The sequence below is a fragment of the Cricetulus griseus genome (assembly GCF_003668045.3).
Source record: "Cricetulus griseus strain 17A/GY chromosome 1 unlocalized genomic scaffold, alternate assembly CriGri-PICRH-1.0 chr1_1, whole genome shotgun sequence".
NCBI classification, from domain to species: domain Eukaryota; kingdom Metazoa; phylum Chordata; class Mammalia; order Rodentia; family Cricetidae; genus Cricetulus; species Cricetulus griseus.
The window spans coordinates 153,017,032-153,029,605 of NW_023276807.1; the positions used below are offsets into that span (position 1 = coordinate 153,017,032).

Consider the following 12,574-nt stretch of genomic DNA (forward strand, 5'->3'; position numbering starts at 1 on the left):
CCACAACAATTTATGGCTGAACAAGGTGAAGAGAATGGGTGACACAAGATTCTTCAGCCATAAACAACCACCCTTAGTGAAGCTCAGAGGACACTGCAGAAGAGGGGTTAGAAAAAATGTAAGAGCTAGAAAATAAGGGCTGAGAAATAAGATTTGGGCAAGGGAGAGGCTTCCCTTTAAAGCCCAGAGGGGAGTCATTAAGAGTCAGCCTAAGGACTCAAGACCAACAGCTGTGGAGCCTCCATGGGACCAAACTAGGCTCTCTGCATGTGGGAGACAGTTGTGAAGCTTGGACTATCTGAAGGGCCCCTGGTACTAGGACTAGGATTTACCCTTGGTACATGAGCTAGCTTGTTGGAGTACCCCTTCCCTATGGTAAGATGCCATGCTCAGGCTTAACTCAGGGGAGAGGGGCTTGGTCCTTGCCCCAACTAAATGTGCTAGACTTTGTAAACTCCCAATGGGAGCCCTTAACCTGTTTGGAGGAGTGGAAGAGGATGGGAGGGGGGACTCTTTAAAAGGATTATAATTATATTTTAGCAATATTCTCCTTTGGTTCTTTCCCTGGTTTCATTTCATTTTTCTTCTTGTTTACATGAATTCTAACCAACTGTCTGTGATTAAATCTTTGTTCTCTCTCTCTCTCTCTCTCTCTCTCTCTCTCTCTCTCTCTCTCTCTCTGTGTGTGTGTGTGTGTGTGTGTGTGTGTGTGTGTGTGTGTGTGTGTGTGTGTGTGTGTGTGCAGTTTCTCTAAACTGTGCATCACTATTTTTAGTGTCCTTAATTAGTTTTGGAAGACTCATGGCTATTGTTTTTTTTTTTTTTTTCAACTATTCTGTCTTGTTTTCTCTTTGATTTTCCTGTTATTAAAACTACAAATGTGTTAAGACATTTCACTGTTTCGGTTGGGTTTCTTGGTAATTAGGTTTTCTGATGTTTTCCTGGGATGTTTTGCATCAACTATTTAAAAACATTCCATTTCTCCATTGCTGAATCTTTGATTCCTGGCATTTACATTTTGTTCTTTCAAATAGCTTTTATCTCTTTGCCAAAATTTCCTCTGTAAACTTTCATCTTTTCTGCCTTTTCCATCAGAATCTTCAAGCCATTAAAGTTATATTAAGTGCTTCAACTCTCAGTGGATCCCATCATTTTAATTCTATATTGCTAATAATCTATTGTTAACTAGTTATTCTGACAGGAATAAATGTTTCTGTCTCTCTTTAATGAAGAATAAGTGATCACTAGGTCTTCATTAAGATTTGTTCATTCATTGAGTTTCATTAAATTTTCTCTTATTGAGACACTGTACTGACTACACTTCTAGCTTGGGGCCACTATATAGACTCAGAATGATAGGTTTCCAAAAGAGCCTCAGCCATAAAATAGGCTTGGGAAAATGTGGCAACTGCCAATGAAATCTTATTTCAGAAATTCAGTTAGTGATAAAGGCAATGATTTTAGAGTGATTGCAGTGTAAGCTAAATTTATATACCCAATCATTAAGCCATGCTAATTACATACTAATTATACTACAACTGCAAAATAAAATGTTGACATGTTAAGATGCATCTTGAGGAAATTTTGACATAATTTTATAATTTTAAGGAGATCCACTTAACTAACACCATTTTTTTCTGTTTGGTTACATCACAAGGGATTTTAGTGGCTAACAAAGTTAGGCATGATTATTCTGGGAAATGATGGAAATAAGGTGGGAGAAAATAAAATAAATTCAGAAATGTAGAGATCATCTCAAAATGAGGTCCCATCCACCCTATAGAACTCTGAATGTGGGCAATAATGAAACCAATAACTCAAGAAATGCCTCTGGGAATTTCCCCAGAATTCTCTAATATATGTAAACAGAATGACACAAATGCTTAACATACATTACAATTTTTATAAAGCATTACATCTGTTATTATATAATGTCCTAATTAAAACCCAGTATGCCACCCAAGGATCATAAAAGAAGTCGTGCAACATGTGGCCCAAACTGTCTTGAACATTTAAGCAGTTGAGCAAGAGTTGGAAAAAGCAAGACATGGACAATGTGTATTTCTATTCTTTCTTAAGGATTCAGCAGCAACCATAGTCTTATCTAACAAACTTGGAATTTTCTCATTAACTATGTACATAGCATAAAATTAGTGCATATATATATATATATATATATATCACAAAAATATTGGTTATAAAAAATAAATATAATTATGGAAATAATTATAAAAAGTTAAGATGTAACTATAAACAGTTTTTAACACACCTCAGGTATATTAATCATTTAAATATTCATTTCAAATAGATAAAGGATTTAATATTATTTTTCTTGGTAAAACACATCAGCTTGGATACTTCTATTTTTCACATTAAGAACTCAGGATAATGTGGCAATGTTGTCTTTGTATAGAGATATTTTGTAAGAATGGAGATGTTTTACTTTTTGAAGGGAAAAGCTACAAATTTTAACAATAAAGCAATTAGAGATCTGCTGTTGTTGTTGTGTCCCTTCCCCCCAAAATGTATATTCCTTCATTCTTAGGTGACATAAAACATGAGATAATTAGAGGTCTAATATGCCAATGGCAAAAAAAATTGAAAGTGAGAATTTTTTTCAGGTAGATGATAGAAGTCTCTCATTGAGTCCATAGATGCAAACTCTTAATAAGTTATCCACAATGTGACTACTTAAAACAATTCCATTTCCTGACAGGTCCTCCAAAAGAGATTAATTGCAAAAGATGTTCTTGAGTTGCAAAGTGAATTTACTTCCATATAAAGAAAATTTAGTTAGAAATTGGTTAATTGCTGGAAAAGAGAAAAACAAATGAATGGGCTTTAGTGCCATCCCTATGAAGCCATGTTGGCAGTAGTTAAATATCAGGACAACCTTTCGGTTGAGTGATTTTCTTGTCACACTAGTAAAACCACAGGTTTTTCTCTAAATTAATTTAAAAGACACAGTATACTTTTTGTAAAACAAATTCTACTATTCATGTTCACAGGGTCTATCAAAATGAAGCTACTCCTTTGGGCCTGCCTCATGTGTGTTGCTTTTGCAAAGAGGGTAAGTAACTGGACTCTCAGTATCAGTAGCATTGGTTATAAATATCAACTAAGGGTTGGCAAGAAGTCATACAGAAAGTGAAGTGAGTACAGCACTTGTAAAGTCAGCAGGGAGACAAGCTGTGGGCATAAATTTGGCTTGGTCAAAATCTTGACATGAAATTTCCAAAATCAAAACAATAGGTTCTAAAACATGGAACAGATCAATATATATATATATGGTTTCTCCAGCAGTGAAATAACTATGGGATATGAGAATCAATGAGGCTCTAGATCTTTTTTTTCATACAAAATCCCACTATGTAGTCCTGGGTTGACTGCAACTCCCTATGGAGACCAACCTGGCCTCAAACTCAGGGATTTGCCTGCCTTTGCCTTCTGGATGCTGGGACTAAATGTGTGGGCTACCAATACCTGGCCGGAAAGCAAAGTTAACACTAGAGAATGGGTGTGTTAAATTTTCTCTTTGGGGATCAGGAACATTCACTCCAAGTAATTGCTTGGAATACCAAATAAGATAACTACTGAAAGTACTGATCAAAATTTCTAAGATGGGCAGAAATTCAGACATGATGCTTCTAATTATTATTAGCATCTTAAATAAATTTCACAATATTAGTATGTCCCTTTAATGTACCTAAATTAATTTCTAATTCTTAAGACAGTATATGTTGAGTTTCCTAAAATAGTTTTTATTCTTTAGGGTACCTTACCTGTGATGAATTCATAAGACATAATGAAGCTTCACTAGAAAAACAATGCATAGATTTACAAAGAGTGGCAATAGACCTGCCCTCACCAACACACAGCAACACCTGGGTGATAAAAGAGACAAATAAAAGCAACACGTATAGATAACAGCCAGATGACCTTTTATATGGCAAAGATTTTCCTGCATACACAATGTTGCAAACTGAATTCTATTTGGCCAAAATAAAACTTTGCTGTCCCACATATCATAATGATTATGATGACAAAGCTACTCAATTCAGACCAGTAACTCATATTAACAAAAAATTATAAGGTTATGCAAATTCCTCAGTAACAGGAAACTTGAATGCAGGTGTTCTCAATTAAGTAACCACCTTAAAATACTTTTCTTATTTGTTTTAGAGGCGGTATCCCTTCATTCATAAGGTAAAAGCCTTTCAATTTCTATATTAAATATATCTGTTTTATCATTAAAATGTATTTGTATTTAAATATTCTCATTTCTCAGCAATGCAATTGACTCTAATTGTTTTTAAAATATTTATTATATTAATTTCTTCACATTAGATAACAAGGAAGGTATACTTGTGATAAACATATTTACAAGCAAGCCTTCATTTCCGATGACCAGAGGCATGAAATGCACTCCTCATATGGTGTAGTACAAGTTTGTCCTGATTTAACTTCATGCCTCTATGATAGTTGTTAATTTGTACTTAAGTAATGTAACCAATGAGACAATGTTGACATGAGATATTAGAACAGAAAACATGAGATTCTGAGCAACTATATGCGCAATTATATATTTTGTTTTTATATGGGTTGTGTTTTCTTTTAAAGAAGAGTTGATAAAGATCTCACGTAGGCCAGGATGGCCTCAATCTCCTTGTGTTCTGAACATGTTGTTTAATTTTGATCCTTCAGCCTCAAATTCTGATGGCAAATGTGTTAGCATAAAGTGACAAATGTTCTTACTCATAAGTACGTTACATATTGATAGGAAAGTATAATAAAGCAAAACCAAAAGAAATGCCTGGGTTGTAAATGCTTTCAAATAAAAACAATTAAACTTGTAGCAAATCAGTTTAAAACATTTCAAACTTTTCAAAACGACAGAGCATTATATGTTATTTTTAATTTTTCAGTTAACAACCATCAGATTCTACAGTACTTTAACCTGTAATAAAAAAATTGATTTTTGCCCCTGGGCCTATCCAGGGACATTATTTCTTTGCATATCTCGTACCTTAGGTAATATGTAAAAAGTCTATTGAAAGACTCTAAGATTAGTAATCCTAGAAAATCAATCTAAAATTGGAAAGCAATACTAAATTTTAAATGGAAAGTTTGACTGACTACAGGTGTAGTATTCCAGGCATCTGAAAAAGAAATCTGGCTGCATTTTGTAATAGCTAGAATCCCAATGCCTACAACCAGCATACCACAAAGCAAACACTCTGTGTGTGTGTGTGTGTGTGTGTGTGTGTGTGTGTGTGTGTGTGTGTGTGTGTGTGTGTGCATACATATAAAGAAGTAATACTATTCAAGCAAAATCTTAGAATACTTCAAAGGTACTGAAAAAATGTACATTTACTGAGAAGCTATACTGAAAGGCTTGTTTCATAACTAAGGATTTTTAGTAAGCACAAATGAGGACATAATATGGCTATCTGTTGTAAAGAAGGAACTAGATTTAAAAAAATGAGTAAAAAGTTTTGGCTATGGTACTTGATTGTGAATATGAAATTTAAGTGGCAGGATAGAAACACTGGGACTGTGTAGACAGAGTATTGAACATCCACAATTTTCTGGGTATAGGTGGTTATATTCATGTGTTCGTAGGGGGCTGTGCAGGTGTATGAGGGTGTGTGTATACATGTGTGGAGAACAGAAGTTGAAGTTGGTGTCTTACTCAGTTGCTCTCTCCCTTATATTTCAAGTCAATGTTTCTTCTCTTACTCATTCATAGATTAGGCAAGGCTGACTGGCCAACAAAATGTGGATATCCTCCTACCTTAACATCCCACTCTGCCCACCCCCCAAACAGAGATTAGAGGTGCATACCTCTGTGTCTGGCTTTTACGAAAAATAATTCCACACATATAACATTTTTATTTTTACTAGTTCTTTGAGAGTTTTGACTTTCATGCAATATTTAAGCTATATTTACCCCCTCTTTCCCCAACTCTATTATGTCTGGCATTTTTGTGAGCATTGGAGATATAAGGAGATTTGCAGCCTAAGCCATCTCCCCTGCCCTGAATATCATATCGCTCTTGAAGTTTTATTTATTTATATAACATTTCTGTTACTTTTGAATTTTTCATACAATATTATTTTTGATCACATTCTTTCTCCTTTCCCAAGCCCCTCCAGAGTCTCCCCCACCTCCCTGCCCACCCAACTTCATATTCTTTCTCTCTCTCAAACCCCCCCAAAAAACCAGAAAGACAGGAAAACAAAACAAGAAAAAAACATGAAGACAAAAAACACCAAGCAATAACAAAAGAAAAGAACACACAAAAAAACATGTCTGTTTGGTGTTGATACACTCCTCCTGAGCATGAGGCCTGCCCTGGAGTGTGTCACCTCATCAGAGAAAGCCAATTTTTCCTGCTAGCTGGTATCAATTGCAAATAGCTTCTTAGTTAGCAGTGGGACTTTGTACCCACTTCCTCTTCTCTGCCTTGGGATTGTGTCTGGTTTGAATTGGTGAAGGTCTTTTGCACGAATGCAGTCTTTGTGAGTTCATATGCGGATCAATCTTGTATCTCGAAGATGCTGTTTCCTTGGAGTCATTCACCACCTCTGGCTCTTTCTGTGTCCTCACATTTAATGATCCCTGAAACTTGAGTCAAAGAATCTGACAAAGACATTTCTTTTAAGGCTGAGTGCTCTGAGGTTTCTCACTGTCTGCACGTTGTCCAATGTGGGGCTCTGTGTTAATTGCCATCTACTGCCAAAAGAAGCTTCGCTGATGATGACTGAGCAATGTGCTGATCTATGGGTATAGCAGTATGTCATTAAAAGTCATTTCATTGCTATGTCCATTTATCAGAATAGTAGTAGTAGATCTGCATCTCATCCCAGCCCACTCCACTCCTAGCCATTGTCTCACTGACCCTCAGGTTCTTCTCTCACTAACATTGCCACATGTAAAGAATGTTTACTGAAAGTCAGGCATTATGGCACATCCCTATGGTCTCAGAACACAAGAGATCAACCCAGGTGGATTGCCATAATTTTGAGATCAGCATGAATATATACCAAGTACCAGGCATAAGGCCACATAGCAAGATACTGCCTCTAAAGAAAAATAACAATAAGATTATACAAAGTTATAGGAAAGCTAAAAATAGGACAACCATCCATAGCTCTTAAAAAAGAAAATTCCAAAAACTTCACTACTCACAACCCCTCCAATTGCAAGCAGAGATTTGAAGTGTTACTATTTCAATGACAACAACTTTAAAACAAATTTCTTCTTTGTTTCAGAAATCACCCATGCACAGTGAAGAGGTAAATTGTATTCACATCTATAATTAAATATTCTAATATATAGCTTATACTGATTTTTCTATAAGATATCATTTTCCAATCAAATAATGATAAATAATTCAGTTTTATTGTTTTTCCTGGAGGGACTAGGGGGTTCATTTAGGAAAATGTTTACTTCCTTTCATCTCATGGCCCACTTATGTATGCATATGTATCCATATCCATGCTTACACATCATAAAACTTTATCCAAACTGGCACCCTGCATGTCATCATGCTTGCTTGTTAGATTCAATGGGTTCAACCTTATAGAAAGTGTAGTTGAGAAGGAAGGCAGGACTTTGGGAAAATGTGAGAACTGAATCTACCCACAGGGAGTCTATTATTAGTAAAACACCTCGGACAGGATCTAAACAAAACAACTCTGGGCATAAATTAGTTATGTGCAGTTTGTCAAAATGTTTTAATTATAATCAAGCTGTAGCTATAGAGCATATCAAAATTCTAAGATCCTGATTTGTAAACCAGGGGTGGTCAGCTCATAAAAATATTTATGATATGATATAAAATATTACATATGCATGAGTAAGGAGCATTCCTATTTTCTGTGAATTCTCACATAGCTCTGTGACCTGAGCTTCCTGACAATCTTCCAGAATGGGAGAGACAAATTTAAAACAGCCAGAGGAACAAGTGAGAACTGGAAAATTGGATAAAAAATTCATGATCAATGTTATTAAAATACTTGGTTAGGATAGAAATAGCAGTGGGAAATTATATATAAAAAGCCAAGTTCCTTTTCCATATTTCCTACCCACCCTTCTGATAACAAATCCTTGAAGGAACTGAAAATTTGATAAAATAGGACAAATTTAGGACACATGTCACAAACAATTCTATACCTGGAAGAGGAGCATGGGAATGAGGGCCTCACGTGGGAAAATTTAGAGACAAGGAGGGTGCCAAGTGCAGCAGGCATGGAGAAAGAACATGGTGTATAGAAGCCTGGAAGAACCAGTTCTCTCATCCTATGTCAGTCTTCTAAAATGCACTCATGCATACCTCTTCTATGCCCATCCTAGCCTACGCAGTGTATTCTGAAGGAGGCAACACTCATTTGCTTATTTGCAAAGTGATTCTCCTCCAGCTTGGATTTACTTGATTTTCTCAACTATTTTCATTTCAATTATTATGGATGCACATTAGTTATCAAGAAAGACTAAATGGGTGTTCTCTTAAAAACATTACTTATATATGACCACAGTCATAACAGAAATAGGAATATAAGCAATCAACTACAATGAATTCCTTTCCTTCTGTCTAGGATTACTTTGGACATCGCTACCCACTTAATCCATCTCTCAATATCCCATACGGCTTATGGAATGATAATCTGCCACCTTTTCTTTTGCCTCCTGTTGACAATCACCAAGGAAATACTATCACCAAATTCGCTGGAAATCCCGATCTTGACAGAGGGCTATCTCCATACCCTTGGATTCTTACTTCTAAAGTTCACTACATATACCCAAACCCTAGTTATCCCTCGGATGCTTCGATGAATGGTCCCGCAGCAGTAACTGCCCCTATCCCTCCTCCCCCGCCCCCTCCTTCCAGGCCATATCCCTTTATCATACCTCCAAAGATTTCTGTTTCATCCATGGCACCTGAGGCTCCAGGAGCCCAGGCAGTACCTGCTGTAGGTGAGGGTCTGGTACCGGAGTTTGCTCCCGTACCAGACAAAGGTATTTCAGGCCTGCCTACTGCAGCCAAACTTGGACCACAGCCACCACCTCCTGAACCCAAACCTCCGGCAGCAGAGCCTGCTCCAGCCCAGTTTGCTGCATCTGAACCTGCTCCAGTCCAGTTTGGTGCGCCTGAACCTGTTCCTATCCCTGAGTCTCCTGCAGGCCACCCCATAGCACCTGAACCCGCTCCACCCCCAGTTGTGGCTGCAGCCCAGGCTATATCAGCTGAATCCCCTGCAGGCCAGTCTGCTGAAAACAAACCTGTTTCGGGAGAGCCTTCTATGGTCCAATCTATACCACTTGAGCCTGCTCCAAGCCAGTCTGCTGAAGTCAAACCTCCTGGAGCTGACCCTGCTGCAGCCCAACCTCCTCCAGCTGAACCTGTGGCAAGCCAGCCTCTTGCAGGAAAAATTGTTACATCTGAGCCTACTGAAGTGAAATCTGAAGGTGCTGAGCCTGCTGAGCCCAAACCTGGTAGCCAAGAACCGCAGCCTTTCCTTTTTTACCAGGTAAGTTACCTACTTTACCACTGAGTGCGTGGGACTTGTAGGAGGGAAGACACACAACTTCTGTACAAGAAACACAACCACTTCAGGATTAGGAGCTGCTGTTTATTTAGTCGATAAATAAATGGCAGGTATTGAAAATGTATAGGGCATTTGCATATACCCATGATAAGAATTTTCAGAATTTGAATAGTTGAATATATCGACTAGAACCCCAATGCCTTTTGTTCTCATATCTCACATCTTTAATAAACTTCTTGTTAGATAAAAAGGATGAGTCAGGGCCAGAGAGATAGCCCAGTGGTTGAAAGCACTTATTCTTGCAGAGGACCCAGGTTCAATTCCCAGCAGCCACCTGCAGGCTCGCATCCATCTGTAACTAAGTCTAGGGGATCCAGCATCTTCTTATGGACTCCACATGCCCCAGGCACACATGTGGGGTGTGTGTGTGTGTGTGTGTGTGTGTGTGTGTGTGTGTGTGTGTGTGTGTGTGTTATGCATATATACAATACAGGCAAACACTCATAACACATATAATAAAATTGTAAGCTGATTAGCTGAAAAAATTTACTGTGTCATACATGCACACACGCAAGCACCCCAATGCACAAACACTTAACATTAACCTATAATGTGTCTCCCTGGAACTCTGTGGAGACAAAATGCTAAAACGATTACTGGTTCACTTTTTCTGCTTCCTGTGAAGAATAACTCCTCTTCACAGCATGAAATTCAAATCATAAACTCTTCCTCATAATTATTTTTGTTTTCATGCAGGGTCTCATTATGTAACCAAGGGTAGCCTGGAACTCAAAGGGATCTTCCTATCTATGTCTCCTGAATGCTAGGGCTAAAGGTGTGCACCACCACACCCAGCCCCCCTTTTAAAATTCTAAGCACTTATTTTGTTTCAGACAAGAGAGAAAATCCATTTTCTGATACTCTTTTTGTCTAGAAGCAGATTTCTCTAGGCCTTTTATAAAGTGTCTTAGAGTTGCTCTATTATTTAGGAAAGAAAGCCCTGGTGCTACCAAAAGAAGTAAATTTTAATCATAAATGAGTATCCTTTTTCTTTTTAGGTAGATAAGTGAGATCTTCTAGAGAGGAGCATTATTCACTTGTTTCTGTAAGTCGTGCGTAACAATGATATATTGATGTTGTGCATTAACTATACTACATCTCTGCTGAAACTATCTTTGGATATATATGAAAGTGAGACAGTGGGGTGTGGTTGCTGGTTATGTGTGCCAGATGTTAAGACATGTTGAATTTGTGGACTGTGTGAGATTTTCAGGCTGTTTTGAGACTAGGAAGTTCTTCTTTAAACTCATCCAAATTGATTATGACCTGACTATCCTGTATAATAGTCCTCAATTTAGGAACAAGCTTCAATAAATGGAAAGGAGACTAAACTATAAAAGAAGTGCTGCCCATTAAAGACCAGTGGGCCATTTTGTATGCTATCTTTCAGCTTCCATTCTTACCCAGTTTCTACCCCCCAATCATTATCCTAAGAATAAAGGCCCTGGCCACAATGCTCAGTTGAGCATCTCCCCACTTCCTATTTAATCAAAAATAATTAAAATAAATAAAATAATTTATTTCCAAGCCCTTGTTCCTATGTCCTACCCCAAAACTGCTACAAGGATATGATTATAAATGTTTCCTGGACAAGGAAATGGTGGGACATTATTTTGTTTGTCAGTCAAATCAAAATTCTAAAAACTGAGGTGGTGTCAGTCCCTAAAATTATATTGAAAATCAAATGTGATGGCAGTTAATACTATTAGTGATTCACCCTAACAATAGTCATTCCTAAGGACATAAACATTTTCAGTTTTTACTTAAACCTTGACCACTGCTAAATTATTTGACATTGTTATTTTATTAGTATTTAAGATGAGAGATTGTAGGGAAAGCTGTAGCCAGCTCCTAAGTAGGCGTGGCTACAGCTTCCCCTACAAGAGACCTATTAGTGAGTAATACCAAGTATTAGATACATTTAACAATTTTCACAGGCATATGTTTCAAGTTTATTACATGTAAGATACTCAATGAGAAATAAGAGGGAAAATGTTGCCTTTCTGGAAAGTCTATTAAAATGGAGAAAGAATTCTTCTTTAAATTATGCAATATCAAGAGACAGTGTTGATCTAAATCAATAACCACTCAAGCCTGTGATTTTTGATACCAATATATACATTCAAATAAACTGTAATATTGCATTAATTAAACTGTTATGTTTATTTTAATTCCTATAAGAATATATAATTGTAAGAATGCTGTGTCTGTAAGAAGTTTGACAAATCGTTATACAAAACTGTTATTTTTTTTCTACAGATGCTGATGAACAAGTAAGAGAAACGCAAATGTTCTTTCTTTTCTCAACAAATAGTTTACTATGTTTTATTAAAACTATCAGTCTCTCCATATTGATTGGTTTTGCTGGATTTCTTTAGATCTTATAACAAAATAAAAATGATGGTATGCTTTGTTTTAGGTTCAAATTATAAAATGTATACTTCACAGGTATGGCTAAAGAAATTTAAACAACTTTTAAAATGTGATAATAGTAAGTGCCTTCTTTCAAAGAGTCTCTAAGACAAATATGTTTCTGTCTTTTGTGTCTAAATACTTTCTCCTAGAAACCATTTTGACCACTGACTTTCCACCCACCACAATTTCCTTTGCTTCAAAATGTCAGCAATTTTTCTGAATAATGCATTTAATACTAACTTACAGTGCATTCTGAGTGCCAAGAGCCATTCCATGTTCCTTACAAACATTGAGCCCTGATAGTAATCACACGAATAGATACTGTTCTATTTCAAAGACAATGACTTGCCAACAATTAAGTTGCTATGAAGATGAAGTGCAATAAGGCAAAAAAGCATACCAAAACCTCATGGGTTTTGTTACTGGAAAGGAAAAGTGGAATTAATGTGCTGTTGAACAGTGATTTGAGTAGTTTTTTTTCACTGTTGCAACAAATTACCAAAATTCACAGTTTGAAATGAAAGAAATCTATTTTCTCATGATATGA

The 12,574-nt window shown here is 36.8% G+C and overlaps 1 protein-coding gene across 1 annotated transcript; it reads left to right on the forward strand.

The window, feature by feature from the left end:
- The first annotated feature begins 3,019 nt into the window (after positions 1 to 3,019).
- Prr27 (proline rich 27) lies at positions 3,020 to 10,622 on the forward strand. The gene is made up of 5 exons (XM_027389237.1): positions 3,020 to 3,070; positions 4,183 to 4,206; positions 7,276 to 7,299; positions 8,602 to 9,534; positions 10,611 to 10,622. The coding sequence occupies exons 1-5, from the start codon at positions 3,020 to 3,022 to the stop codon at positions 10,620 to 10,622; spliced, it is 1,044 nt and encodes a 347-aa protein (XP_027245038.1).
- The last annotated feature ends 1,952 nt before the right edge of the window (positions 10,623 to 12,574 follow it).

Coding starts and splice junctions, on each gene's coding strand:
- Prr27 (XM_027389237.1), top strand. CDS start 3,020: ATGAAGCTACTCCTTTGGGCCTGCCTCATGTGTGTTGCTTTTGCAAAG. Junction 4,207..7,275: donor GGTATCCCTTCATTCATAAG/GTAAAAGCCTTT, acceptor TCTTTGTTTCAG/AAATCACCCATGCACAGTGA. Junction 7,300..8,601: donor CACCCATGCACAGTGAAGAG/GTAAATTGTATT, acceptor CCTTCTGTCTAG/GATTACTTTGGACATCGCTA.